A 19,097-nucleotide genomic window follows, 5' to 3' on the forward strand; every position below is an offset into this window, starting at 1 on the left:
CACAGAAACGGATGGGAGCCCTTTTGTGACAAGAGGCTGATGAAAAGGGCGTGTAACTTGGGCAAATATTAGGGAGAAAAAAAGCATACCTGCTGTGCAGTAATTGGAAAAGAAAATTTAAAAGACCGTAAGAAGCAGATGGCATCAGATTCTCTGGACAAGACATGCAAAGACCTCAAACAAGAGGTGTCCTCCCCTCAAGTTAATGTGAAGCAGGAGTAGGCATTTGGGAAAAACTGATCCTCGGCAAATCCTTCACCAGTGGTGCCCATTTGTCAGATGGAAGATCTTCAGGGTGTTGGCCTCCAGACCAGAAAGCCGGGCCTCTCTTCTGCACTGTTTGTTTCAGCTTTGCTGTCTTTCAAAGAGACATTAACCATGGATTTAACATTCATCAGATTTCGCAGAGGTTAAACGCAAACAAACAAAAAAAATCCCACAAAAATAAAGCATAAACGCTCAAAATATTTATATGAAAACAAAACCAAGTATTCACACAAACTCACACACACACAAAATATTTAAAAATAGCAATCCAGAGCTGGTCTCAATGGGCGCTCGCACAAAGAACGAGGTGCAGCCTTTCAGGTTTGGCAGATGCAGCGCCTGTACCTGTTGTGACTGACGGCACACGGGGAAGGAGCGATCAGGTAGTGGCACCCTGCCTTCTGCTCCCTCTTACGTGGATAAACCTGAACAGTTAAGGAGAAACAACCTCCAAAAGATCCCTGCAAAACCCCCTTCTGTTGTTCTCCAGCTCTCATTACCATGAACAAAGATTAAGGGAAGAAAGACAAGGATGTTTTATAAGCAACAGCTTGTGGGGGATTTAGCAAAGTCACCTTGGATTTAGTGCAGTCACCTCACAGAAGATGAGAAGATAAAAACAAGCTCTCCAAAGAAACAGGCTGGTGCAAAGTTAATAAGATGTACGGATTTGGGAGCTCTGCAGTACAGAACTCCTTTACTTTTGATGGTGACTACCTTAAAAAGCTTCAGCAGATGTAAAAATTAGAGGCATACTCAGAGTTTCTGCCCCCACTGCAGGGATTCCTGCTTGGAGGAACCGTGCGTGGTTCAGCCAGCAAACCAAGCAGCACAGCAGGCGGATCTACTGCGAGAAGATCTCCATTGCTCAGGGGCATCGTCCTACCCCCATCCCCGTACAGTACACATACATCATTATGCAACAAAAAATGACACGTAATTTTGAAAAATCAGCTTAAAAAAGTATGCAAACAACAAAAAACACATGGAAACACCACCTATCTTATTTGTTAGTGGTTTTGTTTTTCCCCACAGATTTTAGAGGGAACTACAGAGGCTTTGCCCTACAGAAAGGTCAGGTCCTGGCATCTCAGAAGTCAGGAATTTGAAGATTCTGGCCTGAAACTCCTGCGCCACTGACAAACGCAAGAAACGCAGCCAGTTTCACGCAGGAGCGTCTGTGAAATGTGGAACCACACAAGCACAGAAGGTACTCACGTAGCTTGCGCGTGGGATTTTTAAACTGTTTGGCTTCGGTCCAAATTACGAACCTTTTCCACTTGAGTTTATGAGGGGTACTTGAAACGCACTTGTCTCCTACAGAAGCAGCGGGATGATGTAAGCGTGCATCCGAACATCCGTGTCAGTGTGTGAAGGTGTCTTCCGTCTTCAGGAGATAAATGCATGGGGACAGATGGGGGAAAGCCCTAGAACCCGAGTACAATAAGCAGAAATAGAGCAGAGAAAGATTACACTAAAAATAAATAGCACTTCCATCACCAGCAACTAGCACGTCCCACTTGGAGGTCCTCAAGGTATCTTAAAAAGAAAGCTCTCAGAGTCTCATTTTACAGAAAGGACACTGAGATAAAAGCTAAGACAATTTTTTCACAGCTCACCAAGAAGTACGAAAACACAGCAGATTCTCTAGTGTGGAAAACAAATTTTCTAAGTAACATACTGGTTTTACTGATACAAATAAAGACTATTCCTGCTTAAAAGAAACCCTACCACCCATTGAACGGATTACGTGATTGAATTAAAAAGAAAAACAAGGTTTTATCCACCCTGAACATTCCTGGAGCCAAAATGAAGACAAAGTTGCATCTTCTGGTTCAGAGGCTCTGAATACATTTTCCAAAATGCTGAAAATGCTGCACCACACAGCAGCCTGAAGCATCTCTCCTGGTGCCTTTCTGTGTCCAATACAGGGAGAATGAAAGGGAAAACAACTCCCATTGTGGAGATGGGACCACTCTGCTACAAGTGGGGCATCTGCAGCAAACCCTTCCCAATATCCTAACAGCACATCACTAACACCAAGCACTGGGCAGGAACTAAGAGCTGGTTCAAAGCTGTACGTGCACCTCTTCATCCAGTTTCTCTGTGATTCAGGCTCAACATAGCTGTCTTACAGTCTTGGAAGACATCGAAGGAAACATCCTCAAATCAGTAACGTAGCTGGGATTCAAAATCACTGTTCTCCAATTTCTAGTCCTCTTTATTTCCATTAAGCTACACCCTGCCCCTTAGTCAAACTCACAAGTTTGTTTTAATTCTTCGTGTACTTCTCTGCACTGTCATTACTGAGGTATTTCAGAGGAATGGAAATCTGCAAAATCCCATGTGGGTGGGAAGCAGCACCAGGAAGCCCAAGTTCTTGGTGGGGAACTCAGGAGCCCCTCCATACTTCTGCTTCTGTGGTCTTGATTAAATCCTAAATACTTCTCTACTTAATAAATGAAAACGTTAAATCATGAAAATAAAACCCATGCATACGCCCTGGTAACAGGTACCAGCACGATCACAGATGCCAGCACTACTGTCACACAGTGAAAAATTCACGTTCAATATTTAAGCAGTTTTTCAGCTATACAACCCTGGAAGCATATTCAAAGACCATTTTGACAGTGAAGAATTCCCCTTTTTTCCTTTCCCTTCCCTTAACAACTTTGTTCATACTCTGTTCACAGTGGTAGCTGAAATATTAAACTAATTAAATTACATGCTATGGCCTTAATCCATACACTTCTTGATCTACACAGCAGTTACTGCAGTCGGAACAATTTCAAGTTTAATGTAAACACTGTGGTTTATCACAAGAATACACCAACCTGTAAATATACACCCGTCTCTTCTTTTAAAAATAGTACCAGAGTAACCCCAAATAACATGGATTAGGCAACTGTATTTTAGCTCAGGAGGCTTGTCTAGAAGGTGGCAACATTCATATTTCAGATCGAAATGCCTTGGTTTAATTTGCATTTCTTAATTTACAGAGGAGCACTGCCTTTTATACCAAGTCCCCATAAAGGACCAAATTCATTTGCCATAGAGGCCACGAGAAAGCAAAAAGAGTTTCTACTGTAAGAAAAGAGTCATAAAAGAAGGAAGAAAAGCTCTCTGCATCACCTTGGTGGCCGGACGGATACAGCCAAAAGGACCTGCAGGACTGTGCATGACAAAATTTCCACGCTCCGGTGAGTAAGAGCAGAATTTCCATCAGGAAGCAGCTGCCCGTGACAAAATACGTAGCCGAAAAATATTTTCAAGATGGGGAAAATCTGTTCTTTCAACTCATACGTGGTCTGAAGTAGAGGAGTAGGACAATGTTTTTATTTTGGCATGTTGTACAATGGAACAAAGAAAAACATGAAGATCTTTTTTCCTTTAAAGTAGTAAGTTTGGGATCTGAATTTTTGGGTGGTATGAGAGAAACCAGAGCAATTAGGCTAGGCTTTTAATATACAGCTGCTCTCAAGAAGAAAAAAAGGGTGGGCAGTGGGCAAGGACACCGACGAGGCAGGTGAACACGCAGCTGAGGCCACTGGTCCATGAGCTCCCCCCCACGCTACATGGGGGTGGTTCCTGCAGTACACCAGAGGATCCCTCAGCTCCCAAAAGCTGCCGGCAAGTCCTTCGCTCAGGCAGAGCTCGTGTTTGTGTTCGGACAAGCCGCAGGTGACGACACGCAGCAGCTGAGGCTCAAGCCCAGCCGCTTCTCCTCCGTCCTGCGGTTGCTGTTCGCGTGGAGATAATCCAGCGGCACCACTTGGCTGCTGGAACACGGTCTTCCAACCTTATCTCTCCTTCATGTGCCTTTGTCCCGCCGCTCGTCCATCACTCATAGCATGTCAAGTGACACAGCTAATCTCTGTGCTTCCTAGAACAGTTTATCTCAAAGACACTCAACACGGTTTCTTAGGTATAAGGATCTCAGCGCACCGCCGAGAGCACAGCGTCCCGCTTAGCCGAGTGGGGACACCGGTAAACACCAGGATTCAGCTCTCATACACGAATTTCACAGAAAGGAAGAAACCATCCACTATAATGAAGATCAACGAGCTTCCTATTCTGTATCACGTTGCTATTTTGAAGGCCCTTTTCACCAAACTGCTACCCGCCAAGTTACTGATTTGGCTTTCCTTAGCCTCCTTTCCCTGCTATTCAAGCACGCAGGTATTTGAAGGAGCGCGGCTTTTTGTGCTGTCAGTGTCTTGTTGCAAAATAAAAAAGCTCCACGGGTCAAATCCGTGCTGGCTGTGTTGAATCCAAGGGAAAGAAGAGCTCTCTGCAGGGGTATGGGAAGAGGGAGGCCACTGTGGGTTTTCAGAGCAAGAGCCAGGCAAGATTTCTTGTTCCCCTGCCCCTCTGCTAGCATCGGGCCAAAGCAGCAAAAACAACAAACAGGCACGATACGCCCCAGAGCTCCACGGTCTGCTTTAATGGTTAAAAGTTCATGCCAGTACCACTGACTGAAGTGAAAACATTCAAGCTGACCTTTCTGAAAATGTCTCTGGTCGGTAACAGACCAGGCAACTAGTCCTGCCAGAGTCTTCGGCATTCCCCAGATGAGAAATATTTCAGCCCAAGCTGAAGTTTTCTCTTCATTTACTTTGTACGGGTGTTTCAATCGCTTCACAAGCTGCAGCTTCAGAAACTTCGTCCACCTTGTTTATAATGAAGAACAAAATGTGAAGATCAGCCTACTTTAATGACTGCTCAGGAGAAGTAAATACTTCTTGTCCCAGAGGAGAAGAACACGACACCAAGGCCTACATTTCTCAGCAGAGCTGCTTCCTACAATGCTAACAGGAGACTGTAAGCCTCGCTTATAGCAGCAGGGAAATCTGCAGCCTCAGAAAGGCAACCTCGACCCCATGCATCCTGAAAACGTCCCTAGGAGACTGTCAGAACCTGACTGAGACCCCAGGTCTGAGTGAGATCACCTAAGTGCTAAAGGATGCATCAGGCAAAGCAGAAGCATTTGGGTCACAAAGCCAGCAAATTCAACTCAGAGGTGTGAGCAACGTGAGCATCTCCAAATTGCTTAGGCTACCTCTTTACCTGCTGTAAATCTGGACTGTTCACACCAGCTGAAAACACTACTTTGCCTGCATTTGTAAAGGGAAGGAAAAACGCCCATCTCCCTTTAAGTCAAACTAGGCCTGCAGTACAAATATAACCGAAGGACAGATTAGCCAGATCCTTTCCCTTACCAGAAAACCTCAAAAAGTGCCTCCTAAGCCACGTCTGTGGATGCCTCAATGGCTACCAGCAACTACACGTTGCAGGAAGCATCTCAGAATCAGGTCAGGAAACACTGCTTACAAAAGGGAAGTTTTCATTCCCGTGCTCAGCTTTCACGCCACCACCTACCTGTCCCTTTGTCCCAGTTACACACAGAAACTGGTGTGCGTTTTGGGGGCACCCGCTTCTCCCTTCTCTTCACTCTTGGTTATTTGAAAATCAAACGTGAGGCAGCACAACGTTGTAAGGGTGTGATTCAGGATTAGGAACAACGGGAGCAGCGCTAGGAAGGGCTGCGGTAACGCAAGTACTCGGACTTACTGCTGGGTTTCTCGGCTTTTATAAATAACGGGGCTTGGGCTATGGTTTGTTCCCATGCAGATTATCAACGGGCCGGATAGTGACATCTCACGATTACACAGGTGGCCAATGTTTTAAAAACCAGCATACAACAGAAAAAAAAAAGTCTAGGAAATCATTGCCAATGTGAACACAAGTCTTATTATTATTTAAATAGAGGAGCTGGTATGCTGCAGTGTAACACGTCTCTTTTTGGACATTATCCCAAACATCAACCAGATCTCTAAATAAATTTATGAGAAGAAACATGCTCTGGTGGCAGATCTCTAATCCCACTGGAGAAAGCCCAGATCATCTCCATTTAAGGTCAAGCAAGCAACAGCTGCACATTTTTGCTCCCCAGAACAAAATAAAGCAGACCAAAACCTCCGAGGCGGATGGACTCCTTTTTTTAAAGCTTTTCCTTTCCGATGCCTGTGGGCATTGGGACCCGCAGGGCACAGCGATGCCAGCGCCCACCTCGCAGCCTGTGGAGAGAGGTGCCCCAGTACCAGCCCTACAGACCAGCCAGGGGTGTGGGGTTTGCTGTCCTTGGACAAACGGCTGTCCAGTCTTGCTCGATGTACAGTTCTGTATCTGAAATTGGCACGCACAAAAGGCACGCGTTGTGTTGCTGATGATGCTGTTTCTGTTGGTGCCTCACCTCGCCCGCCGAAGTATCCTTCTTTAACAAGGAGACCTGGCTGTGGCTGTGGGGGCTTGTCTGTCAACTGCTCGCCAGCACAACCCCCGTTCTTTTAGGGCATCTCATCTGAAAAAAAAACACAACTCCAGAACGATGACTCTGTCCAATTCACTAACACAAAAAGGTGAGAAACTGGGGAAGAGTAACTCAGGAGCATTGTCACTGCAGGATGACTTGATAAAAGGGAGGAACTGACATTACAGCTACCGCAGCGCTGGGTGTGGGACCTTAATAATGAACTACGGATGTGAATTCCAAGTGTAACACTTCTGGTACAAGTTTCACATTACATTTACAAAAAAGCAAACACGGACACGATAGCCATGCATTTGCCGGATGACAGCAAGCGATAAAAACATGAAACGTCCCTCGTAAAAAGGCCAAATACACTTGGCTTGACTGTCAGAGATTTACAACGTTAATAATGCCATTATAAGTAAATGGCATAAACCCTTGGCGCTGCTAAGGAACAAGCACTCCTCGCTGCGGAGATACTCAATTAACTTTCAAATGAAACGAGTGACCCTGAATTTCCTGGGTCTGGTGCTGAAGGCTAATAGAAAGCAGTCAGATTTGTAATATTAAAACCGAGTTTCTAACTTCAATTGTATTATAGCCAATTTTGCAGAAGAGCTAAACCTTATTTAGAAAAATCAAAATAGAGCTCGGTTTGAAACCAGGCGGGAGCACATCGCCTCCAAGGTCTTCGAGTACTTTTGTCCCTGCTTTGCAGCATGCAGCACAGGCAATGAAAAAAAAAGAAAACACAAATGAACCAACTGAAAAAAACGACCTACCGTGTCTGGTGCCTTGTTCACAGCCAAGCACTAATCTCTGCTAAGCAGTAACTGTCAAAACTGGGTCTAAGTGTTTAGAGTTAGGCTCAGCTTCTGTATTTTTGCCTGCCACTTCCAAATGAGGAAAACGCTCACGCTGCCGGGAGCATCCGCACGCCGAGCCTGACGCAGGATGCTCGCAGGCTCAGCAGCCTCGTCCTGTCCTTTCCCATGCAGTAAATCCTCCACTTCCTGCATGCACGAAACCTGCTCCTGGTAGGCAGCCCCTGCAACCAGAGGACAAACCTCACAAGCACGGGATACGGGTGCTGGGGTCTCACCTGGCTTTTCCCTGCAGCAGGTAAGGTGCAAAGCAGCAGCATCCAGCTGCCATTGCTACCCAGAGAGGCAGGAGAGGTTCTCAAAAATCACTCGCGTGGTTTCCAGCCCCAAGAAGGGTGATGGGGGTAGGGGTGTTTTATAGGGAAAGTAAAACACTTCACTTTATGCAGGAACGATTAATTTGGGAAATGAACTGATACCTGCTGGATTTTATTTGGAATAAAAAAAAAAAAAAAAAATTACCTAGGAATTAACTTGAAAGGGTGGAAGAGGTGCGAAACAGCCCTGGTTTTTAGTAGGGTCAAACATCAGCACCACTGTAGCAAAAGCAGCAGAGCCACAAGAGCCCTCCGAACAAACTCCTGTTGAAGCTCTCACGCTGAAGAAGCGGGTGTGAATCGCGGCTTGCCCCTTCCCCGGAGGTGGGAAACCTCAGGGCTGCTCCCACAGGCAGGGAAGGCGCTGCCAAAGCCTTAACACGCTGCTGCTGGGAGCGAGTGGAGAGCAGCAGCCTGCGGGTGCCAGAAACGGGACCAATCACAACTTCTGCGCTGCTGAATGACACCGCGAGCCCAGCCTCTGAAACTTTTGTTATTTCTTCCCCTCAGCCGGCTCCGATTGTTCCCACCACTTGGTCGCAGACTCGGACAAGTTGCCAGATCTGCAGGCGGCTCCCGCAGGCTGCTGCCCGGCTCCCAGCGGCGGAGGTAAGCCACCTCTTTTCTTTGATGCATTTTTTTTTGATACAGAAACTCAGGCATCCCAGCTCTGCGCCACAAAGGTAATGCTGCATTTCAGGGGCAACAAAAGCAGCTGAGCTTCTCCTACCTGCTGGTGGGACCCTAACCATCCTCGGGTAGATGCTTTACACAGGCAGCATCGCAGCAAAGCGAGCAGCTTCGACCATTCTCCTCTGACCTTTGTCCCTCCTTTTAACCTGCTCGGATTTTTGTTTTAAATACCAAACCCCCCAGGAGTAACTCACTCACAGTTCTGCAGACACGTGCGTCCCCCCAGCTGCCTGTTGCACTGCCCCAGGAAGGCAGAGCTCCTTCCCCAGCTAACTCGAACAGCGCCTTGCTGGTGGAGCATGTCCATAGAGCACCCCTTTTTGTGCTGGATGCCGAAAAAGTACCCTTAACTAAGAAATTTAAGTGGTTTACAGCAGGACTGGCACTGTAATTGTACCATGTTACTCAGATTTCCATTCTGGCTACTGATCTCGTACAGTACGATTGCTGTGAATTCCTTTACAGGTTTCTTTTCTCCTTCTGGTCACTGTAACTGCCCATTTTGTCCTAGAATGCCTCTAATAACAAAATAATCTCTAGGATTTGTAGCATCACGAGCTGAATTTTTAATGCAGAAAGTAATCCATCTAATCCCAACTACGGGAAGTGCGTAGCCAGCGTGCAACCAAATACCTCAGCTTTAAAATCAGTGCGAACAACAAGGACACAGAAACACACCGCACAAAGGATATTTTCATATTGAGATATACAATTATTTTTAAAAGGAATGCGATTCATGGCAATGCAGGTGTACACCCTAGGGGATTTCTCCTTAGAGCTGCTGCTCCCCCCTCCACCACATAGTTAAGGTTCTGCTTCTAGAAGACAGGCAGCGCACCCACGCCGTGAGGCAGGGTTTCCCTGTTACTGACCACACAACCCCCAGTTCCTTCCCCCAAAACTGACCGGCAGGCACCAGGTAAGAGCAGAGACCTGGTGCTCATCACCCCAGGACCCGTCTCTAGCAGGCGGCTATGGGGAGCACCCGGGTGCTACCACGCTCGGGAAGCTGCTCCCAGTAGGCTGGAGCAGCATTTCAGCCCCTTAGTGCCTGTGAGCCAAAGCCTACAACCAGCAAGCAGATTCTGACAGATACAGATGTTTTATCAAGGCAAAAGTCACTTAAAACGCATTGTCAAGTGAAGAGTTTGGATTTATTCTATCAGAGTGCCTCCCCTCTAGCACACACGCCGCATTCACACACCTGTAACACCACAGCTCATGCACGCACACACGCACAGAAACCTCTCTGCTTGCCGCAGCAATTCCTGGCATACACCTGTAGCTACCAAGGGTTAGACTCCCAGCCACCTCCCCCTAAATCCTATCACTGAGTTGTATTAAAGTGGGCAACAGCATGGCTCAGCTGTTCAATTAAAGCCAAAAATTTCATGCTGGTAGCATCCCATGCTGCAGACATCCAAAACTGAGTAAAAACAGCCGACAGTCGTGACATAAGCGTGCGTAACACAGCGGGTGACAATCGCGATGAATCAGATATGAAATACTGCATTTAGCCTGCAGCAAACAACGCCCTCCTTTTGGCACATGGGGATGAAGACAACTGTATTATTAGTGCCTTGCGAGACCAGGTTGATGTATGTATCACATTTCTATTTTTAACAAATTGCATTCAATTCTTATCCTTCAGAAAGGTTAGAGATGCAGAGTCTTTATTGTGTAACGCAAAAATCACTAAAATCAGTTCATAATCCAGGATTTTTAGTGAATTTTTCAGCAAACAAAAATGTATGGGATACACCTACACAGGAACAAGTGTACCTTTTTATCCGCTCTAAGAATAGATTGAACTAGCAATAGAAAAGCACTCCAGCCGGGAAACAAAAAGCCCCACAGGGAAGTTACATGATGATCCCTAAACTATCAGAAACTGGAAGATTGCTTTTGCCTTCTAGAGACCAAGTCCTCTTCAGGGGACTTTCCTGGCATGGATTACTTCCCAGAACTGGAATTTACCTACCAGTTTCTTCTTTCAATCAATGCCATGTCTTTGTCCCCTGAGCTGCTAAAAAGGGTAAAAACACAAAAATACAACTTTCAGAATCTCCTTCCACCTGTTCCTATATACACGTTAGATACATTTCAATTTTCACTTCAGTTCAAATTGCACCCGCCACATCTCCTAGTAACAGTAATGTCAGAGGTACCACCAGAACCCTTGAAACTACACGGCTTTAAATACTCAACACGTGCAGTGGATGAAGAAGTTAATTTCCCCATAGAAAAGTTGCGGTGCAATAGGTAAATCATACTAACAGCTTAGAAAACGTGCGTGGCATTATACATCCTATTTTTAATAGGGGAGCAGATGAGTGCAGAGGGCTGAGGCACTCGCCCAAGGTCCCACCGTGCTGCTCTGCAGCAGAGGCAGGGAATTTAACCCAGAGCTAAAAACGAGCCAAAAGCTTGAGCTTCCAGCCTGCTTTAATGGACCAACACAGAGATAAAAGTCACAGCTAGCCCTGAGGTATGTGGATAACTCCCAAAAGCAAAATGCCAGGCTTGGCATGTTCAAGTGCTCATCAGTTTAAATACTTGATATCCACACCTTTTTTGTTCTCATGGACTTGAGCTACAGATAAAGGCTCTTACTAACTGGTGATCTCACTTCGAGAATATGGAGAACGTCAAAACTAGTCCAATGAAAATTGGAAAAGGAATGGATTAGTAAGAAGGGGAAAAAAACGAATCTAAACTGTTGCTTTTAAAGTGAGAGCCTTCCCCTGTCCTCTCCTAAACACATGCAAAAACACTGACACTTCAGTACAAAACAGACTTTAAAACAAAGAGAAAAAGGATGAGTTTGCTTTTCCTGTTACAAGCGCTTCCCCAGATCTACGAGCTGAATTGTTGTTACCCCATCCCAGAGCAGTTTTCCACATGTAGTTGAAAAAATGACAACATACCCCGCAAGTCAGCCTCCAGCTCTCTTCAATGACTTAATGTATTCCAGCTGCAGTTTTCTACTTCCCCTCACACAATCCTTGCTCTTTTTCCACACTCCCACACTCTTCCTTTGCTCATTTTTCTACTTTCCTCCCTCGGCCTGTCATCTCCTGCACTATTTTCTGCATTTGGGCCCTCACCCATCCCCATCTCTGTTTTTGACCTCCAGCCCCTTTCATGTTGTTTTTTTTTCTTAACAGAAAAGAAGTATATACATCAGTTTTCTGTTCTCCACAGTCAGGCTGTTGAATTGGCTAACATTTCTTCCTTGGTACAATTGCCTAGTGCAACTCTCAGCCTAGGATCAGAACGGGAACCCAAATTCTGCACCCTTACTGGAGATAAATACAAACCCAGCAGCCGGGGTAAGACCCAGCAAGTCACCTCCAGACAGTTTCATCCCTTTTACAAGCAGAAAAAAAAAAAAAAAAATGTACCTTTGTAAATCACTTCTGTACTTGAAAACCTGTAAGCAACTTCTGTTTTATCGATGGAAGCTTTTATTCACTGAACTAAATTGAGACTAGAGAGCCAATTCAGATGGCCTCCTCCTTCACTCCCTTCCCAACCCTCATCTTCCTCACACAGACATGGGCAATTTTCAGAGTTGAGATGCTCCAACCGGAGCGATTCCACACAGCCAGCGAGGAGGCATTTTACGGCAGGGTTCAAAACAAAGCAGCACAACTTGAAATAAGATATATACATTAAGGGAGGAAGCTAGCAAAGCTGATGAGCATGCCTACACATTAACTGCAGGCGCTGGGCGCAGGCAGAGCTTTAACCCTCTGCTACATCTCCTCCCCGGGGGGGTCCACGCAACCCACAGACAACTGGGACAAAAGGCTCCAGATTCAACCCAGCTCACAGCGTTTCTTCACTTATTAAGATTAAGCACCATGCATATAAATCTTTAAATGTACCTCCTCTGAACACGCCATAAACCTTCCTACCTAGGGGCATCACACTGCTCATACAAACACAAAGAGAAATTTCTTACACCAGGAAATTTTTGGTAACAGTTCTAAACACGTCCTAGACCAAGGACTGCATCTTTTCATTGCAAAAACCTATGAGATATGCTATTGCACAATCCTACTTTTAAACAATACCTTTTCAGGGCTTAAATTGGTCGTATGGGGCAGCAACAAATCAAATATGTCAAACCTCTCCTATTCCACTGATATCACTGCTGCTTTTAGTAAACATATGACAGGAAACAGGCTGTGTCTAAAATTGCTGTGGCATTTCCAAAGCAGCCAAATTTATCCCATGTGACTTCAATGGAGTCGATGCAGTTGCACCAGGAATGAGCGTGGCCCCCAGTTTTCACTTTGGCCCCAGATCTCCTCTTGTGGTGAAGGACACCCAGAAACACGGTTAAAAATAGCCTAATACAAACCTGGGAAACAGCCACATGCCAGCCACGATGGAAGCAGTGACTGTGGTCAGTGACTCACCCTATGGCGCTGGGTGTAGGGGATCCCCTAACAGGGAAACGTGTGGGGTGAGCCTGGGGAGCTGTGCTGGGCATAAGGCAGGCCTTTCACATCCATCAACACTGGATTAAACACAGCTGTAGAGCCAACAGCCTCCCTTCTGGCCTTGTCACACCTGAGCACAACACTGTTTGACATTAAAAAGTCAAATGTAACTTGCCCTTTTGCTGCACTTTCCTTTCAAGCAGTGGCTTGTACACGTGTAACACTTCTTAACGTCGACCTAAAACACAGTCAGGGGCCTAAAGAGGAGAACAGCTCCTACCTGTGGTGATGCTCACCCTTCACTTCTGTGTAATTGTTTTTCAGGCTGCCCATTTTGACCTTGCCAGCCACCCAGCGGCAGCTGTGCTACTGACCCTGCTTCTGTTCACGCACACTTGAGGTGGGTGACAGCATCATGGAGGCCTAACAAGCCAGGTATGTGGTCATTACTTGAAACCCTGCACTTGTAAAGAAAATCTTGTTGAAAAGGGCAGCATTTGCTTCCTTTGCTTACAGGAAAACTTCTCCTACAGAGAGGCTTAGTAGGTAAGGCAACATGGAGGTGTTTTTAAAACTTCCAAACCTACACAAGCTGTTAAGAAAACCAAGTTGCTGTATTTTGACCTTCCCTGGTCCCTTCTCTACACATTTCTCTAGCCATAAAGGGTATACGCTTTAATATACACTACCCAGCCTGCCAGCTCAACTGAGCATGCCGACTACATGCTTCCCCAAAGGCAAGAGCACTTCTTGTCCCCCCCAAGACATCCCCTGCCTCTCCTCACCACTGACACCTCACAAGCACGTAGGCCATCCAACACGACCCACAGAAATGGGCTTGGTGTGCGTATGTGCAGCTCTGACCCAACCCTGCTCCCCTCAAACTTAAATCAACAAAATCCCAAGCAAAATCCCTTAGTGGTGCCCCCTCTGAAAGACACTTTTTATTTCATTTTGCGGTTCTTCCATTTTAGGCACATCTAAAGACAAATCCACTCAGTCAGGATGTCACATAATTCATGCAGCAGGACACCTAAGCAGTTGTTTTCCTTTATCTGACACATACAAACAGATAGGAAGACAGGCATCGGTATCATTTCTTGCAAAAAAAAAAAAAAAAAAAAAGAGAGAGGGGTTGTGTATCATGATATGCATGAGGGGCAAGCTCAGCTTTCAGAGCAAAGTTTGAGAGATGCATATGCCATCGTCACCTTAGGAAGTAATTTCTGACATTGCCACCACACCTGGGAAGCCCTTTGCTGAGCAGAGCAAGCACAGGGTCAGCCCCTCGCCACGCGGGGCTCACAGAGGTGTTTTACACCCCAGCTGTGTGCCAGGAGTTTTAAGCCAGCTGACACCCCCGTCCATCTGCCATCACAAGGGAGACTATTTCCTTGAAATAAAACACGCTCGCTTACAGGACAAAGTTATACACAGGCTTTATTTTGTCCCTCATGGCAGCCCTCTGCCTGTGTGCTTGAACTTTGTAATGCTTGGTGCCACATGTGGAGAAAAACACTTCAGTCCTCATTCTGCTTTGTCTGACGAGAAATATACTAAAATTCCTTGCCTCAGGGATGCGTAGCTTTTGGTTACACACCATAAAGTATTTTTACTTGGAATGGCAAGGCATCGACAAGATTTATTCCCCTCCCTTCCAAAATAAGGGGCTGGGAAGCCAGATGGCCTGTGCAGGCCGCGAGGCCTGGGCCTCCCGCCACGCCAGCGGGCTGTCAGGTGTGCCTCAACCAGTCCCAATGGAGGGAGAGGGGGGGAGGCCAGCCCTGGCCTTTTCACAGCCTGTGAGGGATGGGAAGGTTACCCAGGTGGTGGCTTTAGATCCCAAGTCCCACATTTCCATGGTTTCTGCTTTACAATCCATTGCCCCTGCCAAAAAGCAGGTGCTTGGTAGCCTCTGGGAGGAGAAGCGCAGTACAGCACAAACCTGAACCTGCAAAACAGAATTGTCAAAATCCCAATTTAAAATAAAACCACTGTGAAGGCAACCTATTTATTTCAGGCTTCTGAGGGCTTTAAAACAATCTCCGTTTGCACTTATCAAAGCACTTTACTTCTGCATTTCTAACTCTTCACTTTCCTGCTTTCCCAGCTCCACAAAGGCTGTCTAAAACAAAAAGAGAAGATAATAGGCGCTTTGCACTGTTCCTGACAACTCCTCTTCTTTCCTGCACTCCTAAAACCTCTGATTTGTGCCCTCTGCTTTCTTGTTGCCATGGAGAAGGTCCAATACATAACCCGCTCCGCTCTGAGGAGAGCCTCAACTATTGAGGTCAACCCACAAGCACGCCAAAGGCTCCAGGAGCTCTTTGTGAATTTCTGCCTGATTTTAATTTGCCTCTTGCTGATCTGCATCATTGTGATGCTCCTCTGAAGCTCCAGCACTTCTCTGCACTGCCCGCTAGGAAAGCCACCCAAAGGGAAGAGACCTCCACCTCCAACCCCAATGCAAGGATCCTCTTGGGAGCGGGGCTAGCACTTGGACTAAAGCTGTATGCCAGCCGCCGCGCTCTTCTCTTCCCACCTGCTACATGTATTAAACACACACTTCTGTGCAGAACGGTGTCTCGAGCCTGTGTTACACAGCTGTGCATGACCTAATTTACCTGTCTCAGGCCAGAGCTGTCTTTTGTGACTGGTGTAAAGCACCGCCTCTCCGGGGAGCTGGTAAGTTTCTCCAGGCTTTAGCCAGCTCTCGGTGGTTTAGCCAGTACACGCAAACAGCAACTGCACGTCTTCAGGGCTGGGTGTCTTTTAGTTTCTCTGAAAGCCCGTAAGCCACTGGGCCTATCCCAAATGCAGCCACAGCAGAGCTGCAGGCACACAGATCACAGCACAGACCGGGAGAGTTTCTGCTCTGCTTACTCCAAGATGCTGCACCTCCGCGTTACCGACTGAAGGCGTTCAAATTGTTCTAGCATTTTTAGGAGAATGAGAGAAAGAGAAAAATACCTTCTGGCCCAGATTAAATTACTTCAAATGCTTTTCTCCCTATTTATGGGATCTTATATATATGTATATACACACACAACGTGGATCTGAAAAAAAAGGCAACTCCATTCACAACATTTTTCACTGTCGCACTTTCACTAGATAGAAACTTCCAAGTTTAAAAAACATCTGGAAATATCTTTCACTATGTTTTTACAGGAAAATTGACACTACCATACTGGTATCAAGGATTTCATTTTCTGTAAGTGACATTAACAATTGGCACAACTCAAAAATCAAAAATAGTTCTCCAATTTCTTAATACTTGGCTTCAGGCAAGTTTATTATGGCCTGATGCAATGTATGCAGTAATTGCCTTAGTTTAAAACTACAAAAAAGCTTGAAATTAGCCTATGTCATTCTAGGTGGCTTATATTTGATGCAGTAAAGCAAAAGGTTTAGGTTACCCTTACTACCGTGACTGGGGTATACCATAAAAATCCAAGTAACATCACCATCCTCAACTGCAAACACCCCTTAGAGAAAAAACAAGCATTTTCCTAAGATAAATGATACATACCATTATGCACCGGAAGGAAAGCATTGCAGAAAAATCTCTTCAGTATGTAAACCACAGTCTGAACACATAAAAGATGAAATTTCTGCTCCAGCAGTTATTGGTAATAAGCCTGAGCACACTTCCAACACTCCCACGTTGCTGGTGTTAAGCTAAATTTCTAGAAACTTTAGTTTTCAAATTTAAAGAAAGCTCAAGAACCGCAGAGGTCAGACAGACATCTATTTTCAACAGGAATCTTTCTATACTGCCCCATGCAAGCTATCTCATTGATAAATGCAAAAAAAAAAAAATAAAAATCAAGTTTATCTTAATCTCGTATTCTGCCTTTAAGACTTAACATTACCTACATAGAGGTTGACAATGAACAGCTGAGCAGGAAGAGAAGAAATCTTTGAAAAAAAAACTGTATTGGATGTAATGAAAGCCCAGTGGTGATGCACAGCCCAACTAGCAAGTAGATGTGCTAAGAGCAAATCACTGGAACAAGATTAATCACTAGAGTTAGTTAATTAGTTACTGTATGAGAATTAAGGCAAGCACTGATGAAACCAGCAACACAGGCACCCCATTTCGAGTTAGTCCATCAGTATTACTGACTACAGCTGTCAATAAAAATCTCACTTTCTGTTTCACGCCTTCTGACCACTCCCACAAATGCATGAGATTTTGGTACGCGTACTTTCCCTATTTCTACTTCTTAAGAAAGTTCACAAACACTGTACTGCTTCTGAGGGGAAAATAATAATCATCATAATAAAGCTACTTTGTTCTCCTTTTAATATTATATTTTTGTGATGGGCAGGGTTTGTAGTTTTAGATTGCTTTGGAAGTGTTTCAAGAAACTTGTACTGGAAATAACCTAACAGTTTTATAGTACTGAAAACTCCCTGTAGAGGAAAGGTGCTAAGAGTAAAATACCAATGCATACATTTTAAGAATATGTTGGAATTAGAGGCTCCACAAGCCGGTCATATACAGAAGTCAAAGCAAAGCATTGCTAAGAATAAGGCAAGCACCACACTCCATAAAAAAATAGAATACCCACATCTCTCTTATGTACCTGAAAATCCATTATTTATTAAAAATAATAAATAGCCAATAACAAAACCAGGATATGAATAGGCTGGAAGTCCTGCAGTTATTTTTCAGCACGTACCATGAGGTTCATTTGTGTCTTGAGTTCTTTTGATATGAAAAACTGCTACCACGCTCTGCATCACCAAATGTCAGCCAAACCCAGAGATAAGCCCTTCTGTACATAGTATTCTTCTTTGTATGCTTGTAAGAGCTTTGCAACTAGCATCTACTGTGTTTTTATTTATTAAAATGACTGTTTGAAAATATATTAATGCATAAAATAAGATATCCAAATACAATTCAGTTTATAAGTATCCATCCTATTATCTACTTATAAATTAAAATGATGTGAAAAAGAACTAGTTATCACAAAGCTTTCTGATTCTTTATACCTGTCTATTCTGCTTTAGTTTTCAACAGAAATCTTGTGTATTTTGCTATGTCTAAATCGCTTACACACACTTAATTTTCACTCACCGACTAGTACATATAGTACTAGTGAATTTTATGGAAGTTTAAGCAATTAGTTCAATACTTCTATGAGCCATAATAAAAATTCCAGACTCAGCAGGTGGCTTGGATTAAGTTTTCATTTCTCTGTTCTGCTCCACCCAATGTTATGTATTTTTGCTCCTTTGTCTTACACACTGATAGTGAATAAAGAAAACTGAACAGGCGATATTGTAACACTCTTCTCAAAAAATAAGAAATAAAAATAAAATCAAAAAATGGTTCAGTGATTTAAATGGCAAACATCTGTGGCAGCTTTATACTGGGAAAGGTTTGGATCAGGAACAAAAAAAATACATTGGACTTAAAGATGCACCTTCTCAGCCAGGTCTTCAGCAGATGTCAATAAATCCACCCGTTTTTCCATTTTTCCATTTCAGAGTTTCGAGTTTTGTTCTGGATAGCTGGTGAGGCATTTTAAAGGGCAGCAGGAAGCTGGTATTTTACCTACACTGCTGTGCCAAAATGTGAGCACAGAGTAACACAGACATTCATTTTGAGAGTATCCTCGTTCATATCTGGAAGCAAACTAGTGTAGCCAGACACCCACCTTTGTATGGCTATTAATAGTGTCTGTCAGAACACAATTAGAAAATATTTGTGATGTCCTACAAGATCCATAGGGATCTTTTAATTAACACGAAACATGGTCCTTCTATACTTGACCTAGATATTAAAATCTGAAGAAACTCTGCGTTTTGCTTACAGAAGGAGATGAGCGAACACCTCTTGCTTGCCGAGAGGATTAAAACCAGAATATGTTTGTAAGGATTCCTTTAAAGACTCACGCTCGTCTTAGTCAGAACCCTGGTAATTAAAGTCATTAAAACAGGTCCCAGATTTATTGCAATATCTGACAATCAGTTTAGAAAAATACGATTGCTTTATCAGCCTAGGGTTTTTTGGTTTTGAAGATAAGAATGCCAAAAGTCCCATTGTTGTATAAAATCCAGAACTATAAAACACTGCCCTCTTGTGATCTCCCCTCAGAATCCAGCTGAATATTAAAAGGAAGCTCTGGCAACATTTCAGCGTTAGGGCTCACTGGTCCTATTTGTT

General features: G+C 44.6%; 2 protein-coding genes across 8 annotated transcripts in view; one reads left to right on the forward strand and one right to left on the reverse strand.

Annotated features, from left to right (window-relative positions):
• CEP85L (centrosomal protein 85L) overlaps window positions 1-19,097 on the reverse strand; it is a 151,675-nt gene that overhangs the window by 39,526 nt on the left and 93,052 nt on the right. The gene's annotated exons all lie outside the window — the stretch shown is intronic.
• Window positions 7,685-18,204, forward strand: PLN (phospholamban). Of its 2 annotated transcripts, XR_014690672.1 has the most exons (4): window positions 7,685-7,699; window positions 8,289-8,387; window positions 13,247-13,357; window positions 15,033-18,204. XR_014690672.1 is itself a non-coding variant. In XM_084512335.1 (3 exons), exon 3 carries the CDS (start codon window positions 15,156-15,158, stop codon window positions 15,312-15,314), a length of 159 nt encoding a protein of 52 aa, XP_084368461.1. In that variant the 5' UTR covers window positions 8,208-8,387; window positions 13,247-13,357; window positions 15,033-15,155; the 3' UTR covers window positions 15,315-18,204. The 2 variants fall into 2 exon arrangements, 1 of the variants encoding a protein (XP_084368461.1); XM_084512335.1 differs by lacking the exon at window positions 7,685-7,699 and having other exon boundaries at window positions 8,208-8,387.

The sequence above is a fragment of the Aythya ferina genome, assembly GCF_964211825.1.
Source record: "Aythya ferina genome assembly, chromosome: 3".
NCBI lineage: Eukaryota > Metazoa > Chordata > Aves > Anseriformes > Anatidae > Aythya > Aythya ferina.

Excerpts from the sequence above, each read along its gene's own strand:
- PLN (XM_084512335.1), top strand. The coding sequence starts at position 15,156 with ATGGAGAAGGTCCAATACATAACCCGCTCCGCTCTGAGGAGAGCCTCA.